Source organism: Calonectris borealis, chromosome 6 (genome assembly GCF_964195595.1).
Source record: "Calonectris borealis chromosome 6, bCalBor7.hap1.2, whole genome shotgun sequence".
Lineage (NCBI taxonomy): Eukaryota > Metazoa > Chordata > Aves > Procellariiformes > Procellariidae > Calonectris > Calonectris borealis.
In genome coordinates, this window is record NC_134317.1 from 29,549,918 (window position 1) to 29,564,325 (window position 14,408).

General features: G+C 51.0%; 1 protein-coding gene across 2 annotated transcripts in view; it reads left to right on the plus strand.

The window, feature by feature from the left end:
• NRP2 (neuropilin 2) overlaps positions 1–14,408 on the plus strand; it is a 90,721-nt gene that overhangs the window by 64,754 nt on the left and 11,559 nt on the right. Inside the window, exons 13-16 of one of the 2 annotated variants that reach the window (XM_075153430.1) lie at positions 36–298; positions 2,229–2,325; positions 4,812–4,832; positions 11,022–13,961. In XM_075153430.1, the coding sequence (XP_075009531.1) occupies positions 36–298; positions 2,229–2,325; positions 4,812–4,832; positions 11,022–11,302 (662 nt within the window). In that variant the 3' untranslated portion in view covers positions 11,303–13,961. Of the gene's footprint in view, positions 1–35; positions 299–2,228; positions 2,326–4,811; positions 4,833–11,021; positions 13,962–14,408 lie in introns of those variants that run through there. The other variant, XM_075153429.1, reaches the window with a different exon arrangement.

Consider the following 14,408-nt stretch of genomic DNA (forward strand, 5'->3'; position numbering starts at 1 on the left):
GAAAATAATATAATGGTGTTTTCCCCTTTGAACAGACAGCAAGAATTACCTGCAGCTGCAGAGCAGCAGAAGGAGGGAAGGCCAGCGAGCCCGGCTCATCAGCCCCACCATCTATCTGCCCCGGAGCGCTGTCTGCATGGTCTTCCAGTACCAGGCGTGGGGCAGCAACGGGGTGATGCTGCGGGTCTGGCGGGAAGCCAGCCAGGAGCACAAGGCGCTGTGGGTCATCACGGAGGACCAAGGGGAGGAGTGGAGGGAAGGCCGCATCATCTTGCCCAGCTACGACATGGAGTACCGGGTAAGATGCTCGGGGAAGGTGTGCTGGGCCAGACAGGCATCTCCAGCATCTTAATTTCAGTGTTTCGGAGCCAGGGCCCATTCATCATTAGGGAATGTGGCTGTTTTCATTGTGTTTCTCAAGTTACTATAGTAACTAAACGACACTGTTTGTTATTCAGAGAGTGCCTGTCTTCTGCACAGACTTGGGCCTTTGTTCAGCCTGTTGCCTTTTATACTCCTCAAATCTCCCACTTTGCAAATATTTTCCCTTCTTTTTTTTTTTCATTTTGTTTTGTGCATTTTCGCCCCCCAGGTGACAGTCATCAGATAGTCTGAGCAGAGGCAGGTGCGCCGCTCCAGGGAGCAAACCCAAACCCTGCGGCCAGGAGAAGTGGGAAGCTGGGAGGGGGCTCGGCCAGCTCTTAAGGGCCTTAAGCAAACAGCCCTTCTCCAGCCTCGGCTGCAAGTGCTGAGGTGGAAGAAGGAAGAGGGAATGTGGGTTTGTTTGTGAATCCGCTTCTCGGATACCTTAGACCAGATGCGAGGGCTGGTGCAGTGCTGTGGGGTCAAGGCCCAGTCCCACTGTCAGGAGATCAGTGGAAGAGGAGGGATGAGCTGGAGGGAGCAGCGCTGCTCGCCACAGCTGCCTGAGCCCCTCTGGGCTCAGGCACCCGCTGAGAGGCTGCTGCTTCCAGGAGTGCCTTTGGCATGATTAGCCCTTCCGGCCAGCGCACCGTTTGCCAAGGAGCCAGGGCTGCTGTTGTCACTTGTTAATGAGCATCAGCACGGCATCCAGCACCCTCCGAAGCAAAAGGAAACACTCATTTGCAGGCCCAGGGCAGAGCTTGGACGACCACCCCGGCAGGGAGCCTTGCTCTGGCTGGCTCCCAGCCCTGACCCTGACCTGGGGAGCTGCTGCTCTCAGGCCACTGACCCCTCCAAACTGCTGCCTCCTGCGTGGGTTGATGCCTTGCACTTGGGACCAGCAGCTCTGACACTCTGTCCTGTGCACAGACAGACACCCAGCCCTTCAGGGAAGTCTCCTTGCAGGCAGGCACAGGATCAGACTGCCCAGCCACCCCAGAGAAAGGGAGCACCTAAAATGCAGAGAGGAGGTTTGTGAAATACATAGCCCTAGGAAATTATTTGGACCCTCAAGAGTAGTCAGGGAGATAGAAGGCAAAAGCTTTGCACCGGAGCTGCATGACTAGTTTGCATGTGTGTGTTTGGCTTTTTAATACAATACCAGTAAACACAATATGCCTACAGATAAGAATGATGGGCACTGGATGACTACTTTGTGCATTAAATGTGAATATACCGGCATTAGCTAAATAACAGCATCATTATGTAAATAATGCCAGTCTCTCCACTCAGCAGTTCTTAGAGCTAACGACTCTATTTATTTTTGTAAATATATTTTGCCTGTGATTAAGTAGGAATAAATTGACCCTTCTCCTCTAACATTTCAATACTTCTTATGTAATGTTGATGGGAACAGCACGTCACAGTTAATGTAGCAGTGCATTTTGTTTCCTTCCCTTCCTTTTTCTGATCATAGCCCAGTTAATACCACGGGCCAAATCTGCTGCTGCTGTAAGTCAGTGTTATGCCACTTGCATCATTTGTGCAAGGGCCGGAGGGTGGCCTGCGATGCTGAACATAGATTCACTGAGTCTTTATTCCATGCGAGAGACATTTAATTGAACACATTGCAAGCCGAGTGCTGCCAGGTCAGGTGACAATCTTTCTGCTGAACCCGTCCCTGCAGAGCAGCTTTCCCTGGGGAAAGGGTGGCAGAGGCAGGGCAAGGAAGCAGGACTAGTCTCAGGTCATCCACAGGTGTGCAGGGAATGCCAGGAGCAGATCTCCTGCCCTTACCCTCGGGAGCAGCAGCTGCTCTCTGCCTCCCAGCTTAGCATTGACATTTCTGTCCCAACTTCTCACAGATTGTCTTTGAGGGATTTATACGCAACGGCCACTCGGGAGAGCTCGCCCTCGATGACATCCGGCTAGGCACCGACATCCCGCTGGAGAACTGCATGGGTACGTGCTGTGTCCGGCCGCGGGGTTGGGGATGGCGGTGGGGACAGCTGGGGATGGAGAGCTTTCACTTTCAGGCTGCCAGTGGGCCACTTCTTCTCCCCTGGTTGAGTTACTGGGAGTTTCTGGATCTCAGCTGGGACTTTCCTTGCCCACAAGAGAAATGAGGGGGACTCAGTCTCTGAGGGACGGGGGCTCTGACCGTGTTGGTGTGAGAGGCGGGAAGCACATGTCTCTGCAGCGCAACGCTGAAAGAGCAGCTGAGGGTTACCGAGGACTATTCTATGTGATAAGGACATACACCAAATTTAAAAGGAAAGTGCTGGACAAAAGAAACCAGCTGTCAGTCAGTATTACATGTGTAGAGGGGCCAATGAGTTCAAAAGGAGTCTGCTCTAATAAGAAATAAAATAGCAGAGGGGTTTTACAGCAATGTTAACAGAATAACGAAAGAAATTTTTGTCCTAGAATTCACCATTCCCCAAACCAGGCCAAAAGCCAGGTGGATTCATTCAATGTGAAAGACAGAGAGGACTTTAAAAAAAAAAGAGAGAGAAAAAAGTGTGTTTTAGCAGTTTGCTGGTGGGGCTGTTGCCCTGCCCTGTTCCTCTAGCTGGCGTATCCATGCACGCGCTCCGATGGCTCTGGTTGCCATCTAGCTTGGATGTGGATTTAGAGCCATCCCAGTTGAGGATGGGACCAGCAGTATTCAATTAGTGGGATCTGTGCTGAGAGCTGCCCACAGTAGCAAGGCCCTGTTCTTCTGCGTGACCTGGGGGAGGCACATTTCACTGTTAAACACCCACAAAGTGTCCGACCCATCCTGAAGTCAATGGAAAAAGCCATCCCCTTTGGGCTTGGAAAGGCCCAGTTCAGTGAAGCTGCTGTCCTCTCCCCGACCAAGGGAGGGGGAGGATCCCAGTGCCTCCTAACCCAAGCGGGACGGACGCTCCCTTCCGAGAGGTGTACCTCAGGGGAGGAGCCATGGGACAAATTGTGCCTGGGAAGTGTCGCTTGCCACCCTGTGCAGGCAGGCGGTGGTGAAGGTGGTGCAGGGACCAGCATTAATAATAGAACAGAGTACCAGAACTGCCCCAGAGATGCTCTTGAGCACCATTGGTCCCAGTTTCTTTGATGCTTTGAACTCTGCTGGTCTCCCATCTGCCAAAGGAGCTAATACTCCATATGTCAAATTCCCTGTATTTAAGGCTTGCCAGTGGTGTTTTAATCCCTTGCCTTCTATGGCATTAAAGAGAAGCAAGACTGATGATTAACACTAATAGCATTTCCTATCTAACTTCTTTTGAGCTCAGCAATTCACCTAGCTCCAGTGTTACTGTATCTTGGGCCTAAAGCTTAATATTTCAAAACAAAAGCATTAATAAATTATAAAGTTTCAGGCGTTGCCAGCCCTAAAAATAACACCAAATTGCTACACAAAATTATTTGTCCCATTCTAGGAAGTTGCATGGGAACCCTAAAAATAACACCAAACTGCGACACAAAATTATTTGTCCCATTCTAGGAAGTTGAATGGGAATCTTAAAGCCGATAAGGATAGTTTATTTCAGATAATTTCTAACAAAGGGCTCCCACTGCAAACTTTAACATAACTCATGGTCATTTACGATGTCACCAAAATAATAATGAAGCGGTAGAGATACAGTGCTGCTCTCTCTCTGTCAGGGCCATGAGAATAGCTGACTCCAGCACAGGCTACTGTTTTTTCAGATGTAGTCCTGGGAAGTAATCTGACTCCTTTTTAGCGTGAAAGAACGCTAATAAGTCACAATAATTTTTTCCTTTGACAGATGTGTCATTTGCATTCTGAACTTGAGTGATGATTTCATAGCACTCAGTAGAGCCAGAGCCTGCTTCTGTGACTCACAGGCACAATGCAGAAGTAATCTAAAAATGATCAGAAGTCTATTGCTTCTGCGAGAAAGTAATCAGTAATAAGTACTGATTATTGCTTTTCAGATCCAGTAATTTGTAAGAGATTACTTCAAAGTATCTTGAAAGAAGAAAAAAATCACTTTGTTTCTTGGCACTGTGAGATGGAGAGGAGCATGGCATCGATGCCCAGAAGTAACACAGTTCCCGTGTGACTAATGATGCCAGAGTTGAGCCAGAAACCAAACTGATCTTGGGAATTTTAGGGGGTTTCATCACTGGGCCAGGTGGGGCTTTGTCTTTGGATGACTCAGGCCAGCCAGCTGAATCCAAATGACCCTCAACTTTGGACATATTTTTCTCCGAAGTCTGTGTCTGAGTTGAAGCTTATTGCATCTGGTCACTCCTCAGCTGAGACAGGGTTTCTGCCCATCCTGGTGAGGTTGGCTAGCACCCCGTGCTGTTTCCAGCGAGTGGCTTCTGTGGGGCACAGCCACTCGCCTGCTCCGCTTGGCCACTGCAAATCAACAAAGACATGAACTGTGGCCTTGTAATATTCCCCTCTCTAATACTAGGGATTTTTTTTTCCTTTGCAGAACCCATCACAGCTTTCCCAGGTGAGAACTACTTTCCAGGTAAAACTGCACTTCTCTCGGTGGTTTCTTTCTGCTGGCATGGGCTTTTACATTGAAGGAAAGCAATGTGCGTGCTTGTACAAACAGCAAATGTTCTGAGCAGTGAAATGGCAAGCGTGTGCTAAACTTCCCCCGCCACAGCAGCAGGAGGTGGCACCCTCTGACTCCTGCTAGGTGACAGGGAGCAGGCAAACAGACAAGTCCCACTGACTTCGGGCTGAATAGCATTAGGAAACCTGCCATCACGAGACACCCGGCCTCCTGAAGAGCAGCTGAGCCCAAAATGGGAAGGCTGAGGAGTAAAGGGTAGTTATCAACTGACTTAAACGAAAAACCAGTAGCCAATTAAAGGTGAAATGAGGTGGCAATGACTTACTTACATTAGTGTGGGGGAAGGTTGTTCTCTAGTTCATAGATGCTCTGGCAGTGGTGGTGTTCGAGCTGCTGGTGAAGGAGGGTGGGGCCGGTCCGCTTGGAAGGGCAAGGGAGTTGGGAGGTAGAAGTGGGAGAGTGAACTGCTATGAGGAGCTCTGAAGGTGACAGTCAATAAAAGGAAAACAAGGTGAAATGGTGCATTTAATAGCTTAATACTAGCCTGAAGGATAGAAACTGGCATTTCTCTGATCAAACCTACAGAGTAAGACAAAAGGTGAAGAACTCAGAAAAACTGCCTCGCTCTTTGAGCAGTCAGTGGGGATGTTGTTTGTCTTGCTCTGGGGTGAGAAAAGCTATCTGCTTTTGCGGGGAAGATAAGTTTAGTCTGTTGGAGAGGGTTTTTTTCCCTGTTTTGATTTTGGATTTTGTTTTCCTGCCTGCCTCTTCAAGAATGCGTCTGGGGGTTGTGTTGTGATGAAGAGCAAACTTGGGGCTCCCCTTACTTTGGAAGTTGTTTTCCCAGTTCAGTCAATGCGCCCTTTGCTTTCACTTGGACATGATGTCTGTACTCTTCCAATCCCTTACTCTGCTGGTGGGCTGTAAGATATGGCTGGGCTCTACCGTAGAAGCAGCTGCATTTCTGTGCGGGGCAAAGCTGTCTCTGGGAGGTACGTGTGGTGGGAGCTGCAGCAGTAAAGGAAAAGTAGACACCAAGACTGAGGTCATGTGGACAACTCCGTCCCTGGGGTGTGAGGCAGGCTGTGGAGCGTTACCAACGGGAAGGACATGTGCAGGGCATAACACCATATTTTACAGTCATACCCATAGTGTAACAACTAGGAATTTGGGCTTGCTTGTTTGTAGGCTGCTTATTTATCTGCTACTCAGGCTTGTGGTGTTACTCAAAAGCTGCTGCAATATTCTCAGCTGACAGTTAAAGCCTCACAACCCTTCCTCACTTACACCATCTCTCTGTGTTCTCCTGATCTGTTACCTATTTTGCAAACAGCATCCTTGTCTTTTGGGGCTTGTAACATGCATGTCATATTCAGTTTGAATCCCATTCTGGGTTCTCACATTGAGTTATCCCAAAGTCATGTTGTTTCTTTTGCCCTTCACCCTGTATGCCCTGTTGTTTCTTTTGCCCTGCTGCCTGTATGCCTCCGTTTCCCCACCATATTGCGCGGGACACACTGGCTGGGGAGGGACAGCGTTTGCTGTGCCCAGCACAGTGAGGTCCCCGAGCACCACCGGCAGATGCTGTTGCAGGCACACCTCCCCTTCACACAGGAGCTCGCCAGCTTGTGCCAGTGAGCTCCTGCCCATCGCTAGCTCCCTGGAGGACATCCTAGCACTGCTCACGACGGGGGAGCAATTGCAGCAAAAGGTTGAAAAGGTTTCCCTGGCTGACAGGCAGGAATAGGTGGGGCAGAGGGATGGAGTGACCAGGAAAGGAGCAAAATGCAAAGGGAAAACATGAAGAAGTGAAAATGAAGATTGGAGCAACCAAGATAGCAATTAAAATGAGGGAAAGACAGAGATGCCCAACAGGAGGAGAGGGCAAAAGAAGGGGAAGAAGTCCCTGGCTGTATAAAAAAAGGGAGCTCAAGAGGAAAGACTGTGCAGAAAGTATTGAGATATTCTGTAGCCCCCACTCCTGCAATTACATGATGAGCTGAAAAAGTTGGATGCCATTAAAAATAATAGCAAATCCTTCCTCTCCTGGCTTGGGAGCAAAGCTGAAAATATGCACCTTACAGGCTCCCGGATCACAAGGCAAATAATAAGAAGAGAATTGTGTGGGTGGAATATCTTTCAGCTAGTGGGTCGGGATCTTACAAGACCAGTCAAGTGTGCTTAAACTGTGCTGCATTTGAGAGTTGATGCATCTCACCCATAAAGAAAAGGTATAACAAGTGGCTGGAAGCAAGGAGTTAGATAAATACCAGGCTAAAAATAAGAGGCATATTCCAAAGAGCATGGAGACAAACTGCGAGGAGAATTTGCCTTTGGGACTGGTGGATTCTCCCACACCGGATATCCTGAAATCAACACAGGGATATCTTCCTGGAGAAATGACAGGTAGCAATTAAGGGGTTGAAGCTGACACCCGTTTTCTGCCATTCAGATTAGATGAGTATAATACTCACTTTCATCTGTGCCATCTGTGAAAAGTCCAGCTGTGTTGCTTGTCCACAGCGATTAATGTCAGTGATTTTGGAGAGGAATACGAGCTGTGACATGGCGGTGGCAGAGCAAGGCAGGCAGCCCTCTAGGAGGCTCTCTGGAAAGGATTTTCTCCTTTTTTTCCCCAGATTACTTTTGTTCTTGCTTCTTTGGGGTTTTGATTTCTGCTACACAGCTCTAAAACTGGTCCCTGTAGAGTCTTCCCTGTTGGGAATAAGAGGGAGCTGTACCTGGCCAGGTCGGAGGTGTGAGCGCAGCAGCACACCCACATGAAATCACCCATCCTGTAGGGATTAAACCAGGTTTCCACTGACTGATGTCCCCAAGCCGTGCATAAACACAGCACCCACAAACTTGACAGCAACAGCAGGAGGCATTTCTTTATTAAGACGAGAGCGCTAGTGAGTAAATGAGGAAAGGCAAGAGTGTGTGTGTGTGTGTGGCGGAAGGCAAAGGGGAGTGGAAAAATTATTAAGTTAAGAAGATGGATTTTTTTTTTCCATCTCCCTGAGCAGAGAACTTTTCCGCTGATATAAGAGAAAACTTCCAGAGAGCAGCAGAGCCAGTAAAAACAGAGCAGATAACATCAGCGCTGTGAGCTGAGTGGATGGGCAGCTATATTTAGTGGCTGACAGTGTAAGGAAGAATCATTAATGTTGGGAATTGGCTTTGTTAGGGCTTAGAGACAACTGAGTGTGATTCCTTAATGACTTCAGTTGCTAAATGAACTCTCCAGACTTCTGCTATCTCCTCAGCAGAGCCGCAAGGTGCGGAAACGGGGGCTGAGGAGGGGCTCTGCACCACCCCTCATGCTTGCAGCCCTGGCTGCTGCACGGGGACATCTGGAGCAGGCCAGAGCCAAGCAGAGGTTGTCCTGAACCCACAGCTGCCTCGAGATCCCCCAGGGAATCTTCCCACAAGCAGGATCATCTGGGGTGCATCATGCTGCCTCCCTCTATCCCCAGGCAGGCAGAGGGCAGAGGTGCATGGGGAAGGGGCGGGTGTGCAGGCTGGGCACCACGGCACGTCCTCCTCTACGGCCAGACCCACCTTTTGTACCCCCATCCTGGCACCGGGCAATGTACAGCCATCAGGAGCCCACGGAAACCTTCTTCCCCTCTGTAGGCTCAGGAGCCACCGGCACCCCTGACACCTGCCCCCTTCTCCCCACCCTGGTTTCCACTGGCGGGGCCTGGTGCATATCGGTGGTGTGAGAGTCTGTTCGCCTGTAAATCTCTCGCTGGAGCAAGGCACTATGTAAAGCAGAGGCTGTCACCAAGTGTAAACACGAGCGGCCTCTGCACAGCGAGCAGCCCCGCGATCTTCCCAGGGGTCGGTCCCGCACCCCGGTGCTGTCAGGCACAGGCGAGGTGTTGCTGATCCATTGGGGATGGCGGTGGGATGCATATGGGTTTGGGCGGCTCGGCCGGCTGGATCTGTGGTGGGAGACAGTGGCGGGTTATCAGTGAAGCTCAGGGCGGTGTTGAACATGGTCACCCCGGCGGGGGGCTGGCGGCGGCCCCCATAGGGTGTCCCACACTGCCACCCCCCATGCAGCTGGGTCAGGGGGGCAGCTGCTCCGGGAGGCACAGGGATGCGCCGCTTTCGTTCCCCGCATGCCAGGGTGGCCGGTGGAGGTAGAGAAGGAGGTCGGAGGGCTGCCTGCTCCCTGCCTTTGCCACCCCGAACACACAGCCCAGCCGGGACCCCCCTTCCCCAGGCGCTGTCTGGGGGCAGGAGGGACAGGGCCACCCCCATTCCTGGCAGCGAGGGGCGGCTGGGCTGAGACAGGGCGAGGGCGGCGTATCTGGCAGGTAGGTTTCTCCTGAGACATCCGAATTTCTTGCCTACAATGACAAATACGTGGGTGGTTCCCAGCCTCCTGCTCTGTAAAAGCAGGATTTGTCTTGCCTGTGTGGGGTTTTTTCCTTCGTTTTGGGGGATTTTTTTGTTGTAGCTATGCATCTGGGCGCAGCGTTTATTCTTATTTTTACTCCCTGTGCCGGGGTTTTGGGGGATGGGGAGGGGAGGAAAGCCTTGTGACTGGCGGAGGAACCATCATTTTGCAACATCTCCTGTGCCGCCAGCAGCAGAAAAGCAGTCGCCATCCCAAATTTGCCAGCCGATGGCTCTGCTGGCAGGGCAGTGTTTGGAGGGGAGGGCAGAGGCCGTGCTGCGAGATGCCCTTGCTGCTAGCAAAGCCGGGTGCATCCTGCACTGTTTTGTTTTTTCCCCTTGGCATCCTCCGAGCCGGCTCAGGAAACCAAGCTGGAGTTTGGTTAGCGCAGAGCTCAACAATACGCTGACACCAAACGGCAGGAGCCCCCAAAATTCTGCTTGCTGGCACCCAGCCAGGGGGCTGCCCCCCGCCAGCGGGCCGGGGGCAAGGGGAGAGGGCAAGCGGAGTGTGGGGGATCAATGTGTCCACGGCAGAACGAGCACTTCAGAGAGTTTCGCCGGGGACTTTGCCCCCCTTGAAGTAGCCAGTAAATAAATGTAGTGCAGAAGTGCATCTCTCCCGAGCTATTTACAGCTCGCCCCCGCGAGCAGCGTTGGGGAGGTGGGAGCAGCGTGTGCAGGAGGAACAGTGCAGAGCCGCTCTCGGGCTGCGGGTGTGAGCACAGACACCGGCGCTCCTCTCCTCGGTGCCTGCCGGAGGCGCGTGTGCGTGCGTGCTTCTGCGGACTGGCACTAAGGTCCTACGCGCGTCTGATCACCAGATGTGTGCCGAGCTGTCCTGGGATGACCTGGTAAGCAGGAGCAGCACCTTGCAGCCGTGCCCTGCCTCCCAACACGCTGCAGCTGCAAGAGTAGGAAGGGTTAACCATCGCTGGGCTGAGCCTGGGTGCTGCCTGCCCTTGAATTCGAGGGAGGCAGGTGCTTTTCCAGCCCTCCCTAGGTGTGTTTGCTTTATTGGCATGAATTCATAGTCCTGGCTTGCTTAAGCTGCAGAGAGCATGAGTTTCTTACGTGAGCACTGGGTTGAATTTCGCAGCTTGCGCCATGTAAATAATTGTAACCATCCTTTCTCGCTTTAAAAAATAAGGAAATCTCTAAGTCTGTGAATGGGGCACCTAGTGAAGCCAGATCTGTGTGCAGAGCACTTTCAGGCAGAGATCTTCTTCTCTGTCTTTTCCGTAGGAACGACAAATGTTTCTCCCTGTAATTTCTTTCCCAGTCTCCTGCGGTAACTTCCTTGGCCACCTGAGAGTACGCTCTTCCTCCAATTAGGAACGTGATGTGTTTTGTCACTGCTTGACAACATCTGCCATGTGGAGACAAAACCAGGCGGCTGATCTGGAGAAGGCCAAAAAAAAGAGGGGAAAAAAACATTTGTTGATGCCAGAAATAACAGTAATAATAGCGTGCATATGGAATTTGTATTGCGACCCAGGCAGCCTGATGAATTAAAAGGGAAGAAAAAGGCACTTGAGTATGCGGGCTCAGCAAACGCCAGGCTGTGCTCCCCCCCCCGGAGCACACCCCGCACCCGGAGGCAGCCCCGGGACCTCGTGTTACTCCGTGCTGTACTCTTGAAAGCATGTGTGTTTCTTTTTGTGCGTCTGCATGCCTCCCACCTAGCAACCCTGTTCTGTGTCTCCTCCCCAGGGGCCACCCTCCTGCCAGGGACCGAGCCCACAGTGGACACGGTGTCAGTGCAGCCCATCCCAGCCTACTGGTATTACGTTATTGCCGCCGGAGGTGCTGTTGTGGTGCTGGTCTCCGTCGCGCTGGCCCTTGTGCTCCACTACCACCGGTTCCGCTATGCGGCCAAGAAGAGCGATCACTCCATCACCTACAAAACCTCCCACTATGCCAACGGGGCCCCCGTGGCCGTGGAGCCCACCCTAACCATAAAACTAGAGCAAGACCCCAGCTCACGCTGCTGAGAGCCGAACAGGAACGAGAGAGCAAACAAAACACAAAACAGACAGACAGACAAACTAAGACTTCAAATACGTTGCCTCAGTTTTGCACTTTTTTCCTTACCTAGCATATGTGTGAACTCTTAGACATCTCCGTCCCTTCTCCGTCCCCCCAGCCCGCCCTGAATCTTTTAAAAACTCTAAACTAATGCTGCATCTTGGATCGCCAGAAGAGACACACCGCCCCTTCACTTCAGAAGTGAACACTCCCTTTCGATTACTTTTCGAGGACTCTTGGGGTATCGGGTGGGGTTTTTTGTTTTGTTGTGTTTGTTTGGGGAGTATTTTTTTGTTGGTAGGCTTGTTTGGTTTGTTTTTTTCTCCTCCCGGTAGGCAACCTGCAAGGAAACTTGATGGCAAGCCTGGAAGCTTGTGTGTGCGGCTTGTGCGCGCGTGTGCTAAATCTGTGTATGCGAGTGTGCATGGGAGCGTGTGCGTCTGACTGACTGAATGTATATTTAGAAACAGCCCCTTTTTAATTTGCTTGTTGTTGCTTCTACTTGCACAGGGAATGCTTCCCCCCCCCCCCCCCCCTTTTTTTTTTTAATTTTCCCCCCTTCCCGCCTCCCCTCTGGAAGGTCTGGGACACATTTATGGTAAATACCCTGATTTGTTTACTTGGGGAAGAGAGCAATGCTTTTTTGTTGCCTTATCTAGCTTTGGCTGGGTTTCTTGTTTGATAGCGTTAATGTCTTGGGTGCAAAATGAGAAGAAGAGGCCAGGCTGGACAGTAGGAATGTCCACCTCAGATGGCTAGAAGAATCCAGAGAGGTTCATAGACGTCCAAAAAGTAAGATCTCTCCATCTTATTCTTTCTGCAGCCAACATGATAACACAGCCATTGTTTGGAAGCGGGGGGGGAACCCTCCTCTTCCCCCACCTGCAAGTGAATCTATTTAAAGTTGCCTTATATCAGAGAAGCTCATAATGAATGTTTTGTTTGTATCTGTTAAAGCCAGCCTTAGGGTAACACATAGACTTCAGCAGGTCTAAGGTGGATGCTAAATACTGTAGTTTCTTGAGAATTGAAGGTTTATTTATTTTGTAAGTATCCTCACTCTGGGTGCTGATGGTTTTGCTTTTACACGGGGAGGGGGGAGAGGGCTCCTCCTTGTCTTTCTGCTAGAAATGTTCAAGGGACAAGTATAATTTCCCCTTTCTGGGATTTGGGTTTGGTTTTTTTCCGCTGCCCAATTCATAGCTGCTGAATCATAAAAATTGCCAGTTGACTTTCTAGAATGTCAATTAGTTTTGCGTTTGCTAATGTTCTGCTTCTTAAAGCATCAGTAACATCTAGCAAGCAAAGCCTAGCAGGTGCGCCTGGGGGGCCCAGCTATTGCTGCTGCTTTAACTGGGGAGGCAAGATGGAGCCTCCAACACGCCTCCGACTGTTGAATGGCCCAGCGTATTGTAGTGGAAATGCCTTATATAAATTACTGAATGATGACATGCAAAAGTGGTTTGAATCGTTAACTCTAATCTGTTTGCAGGCAAAAAAAGTACCTCCAGTGAGCAAGGTTCTCCATCTTGTTTGTGTTCATTTGTGATGAGTGATCAGATTCCCTGCCCCCTCTAAACTTGCTAGTGCTCCCCACCCCTCCTTTGCCCATGGATATTGCATAAAATGAATCGAGGCGAGCAGCTCTGTTAACTTCCCTGCAGTCTTGAGCTTTCTTTTGGTCTGGGGAAAAAGTGGAAACACAAATGGTGCTGTGTGTACGTGGTATTGGCCCCCATTGCAGCAGAACCCTCTCCCCAGGGGATCTCTGTCGATGGGGGTGGCACATTCCCCTCCCTCCCTGCCTTTATTCATGCAGCCTGTTTCAGCCCCTCATGCCCTTTATTCAGCAGATTTCAGTGGGACCCCCTCAGCTGCAGCAGCAAGTGTCTAAGACGTCCAGGGAGCACAGAAAAGCCCAGGGTGATTTGGCATCGTGAGCATGTTAGGGGTGGTGGGTGCTCGGGGCAGCATTCCCCTGGGCCTGACTCCCCTGAGCTTTGCAGCACCCCCCTGCGAGGGTGGCAGGGACGTGCCTGTCCCAGCAGAGCCGGAAGGGACCCAGAGGAACTCCTGTCACCTTGCAGGCGGTGCTGCCCAGAGGTCCCCAGAGAGGGGCTTCCAGGGCTGGGGTGCTTTCTCCGTGAGCCTCCTTGTTACGCAGCACTGGTGTTGCAGAGCCTATGGTTTGCGATGTGAAATCCCACCCCGCCTCAGGCAGCTGCAAATTAAAACAGATGTGAAGTATAGGCATGCGCTTGCTGCATTTTCAGGTCAGCCCAAGCCATGTCAGCAGATGATACTGTCACGTTTCCAAAGTCAGTTCAATCTCCCTAGGTCAGATGACCCCCTCGCTTCGACCAGGTTCACCCCCATGGACTTTAGCAAGTGCGCATTGGTGTGTCAGAGAGGAGAATGTGGCACCCTGTCTTTCAAACCAAAATCACCAAAGACAAAACAGAAGGTCACTTCAAGATTTTTATTCCCAGTTCTCCCTGCTCCTCGAGCCCTGACATCCCCAGCGTTGCCCAGTTGCCTGTGTGTGAAAAATATCTTGTGGAAATTTGAAACTCTTTGAAGATGTATTGTGTGGAATGTAATAAAATGATGATATTTTTATACAAATATCTGGGGTTTTTCTTCCTTCTTCTTTCTTTGCTAACAAGAACGCTGTCGGTTGAAGCAAAGTGGTGTTTCAGAACTCCATGATTCCTTTTGGAGCATCAGGGCTATATCCTTTAGGAAAGTGAAGCTCCCATTCCCGCTGCATGCAGACCCGCGGCTAACCCCCAGCTCCCGGCAGCACAGCTGGCGTGCACACCCTGCCTCCCTGCACTCAGGATCGGGCCATTAATAGCGGCTTTTAGATCCATTACATTTGTACCAGTCCTTAGTGGGAGTTTTGGGCGGCTGGACTGACACTTAGGATTGTTTGGGGATTTCGCTAACGTTGCTTAAGTGCTAAATTGCTCGATGTGATTATGCAGAATTTCTCCGTCCGGGGCCCCTGGAGACAGGACATCCGACTTCCCGGGGCCCCGGGGGCCGGCTTGGCTGCCGGCTCAGCTGAGC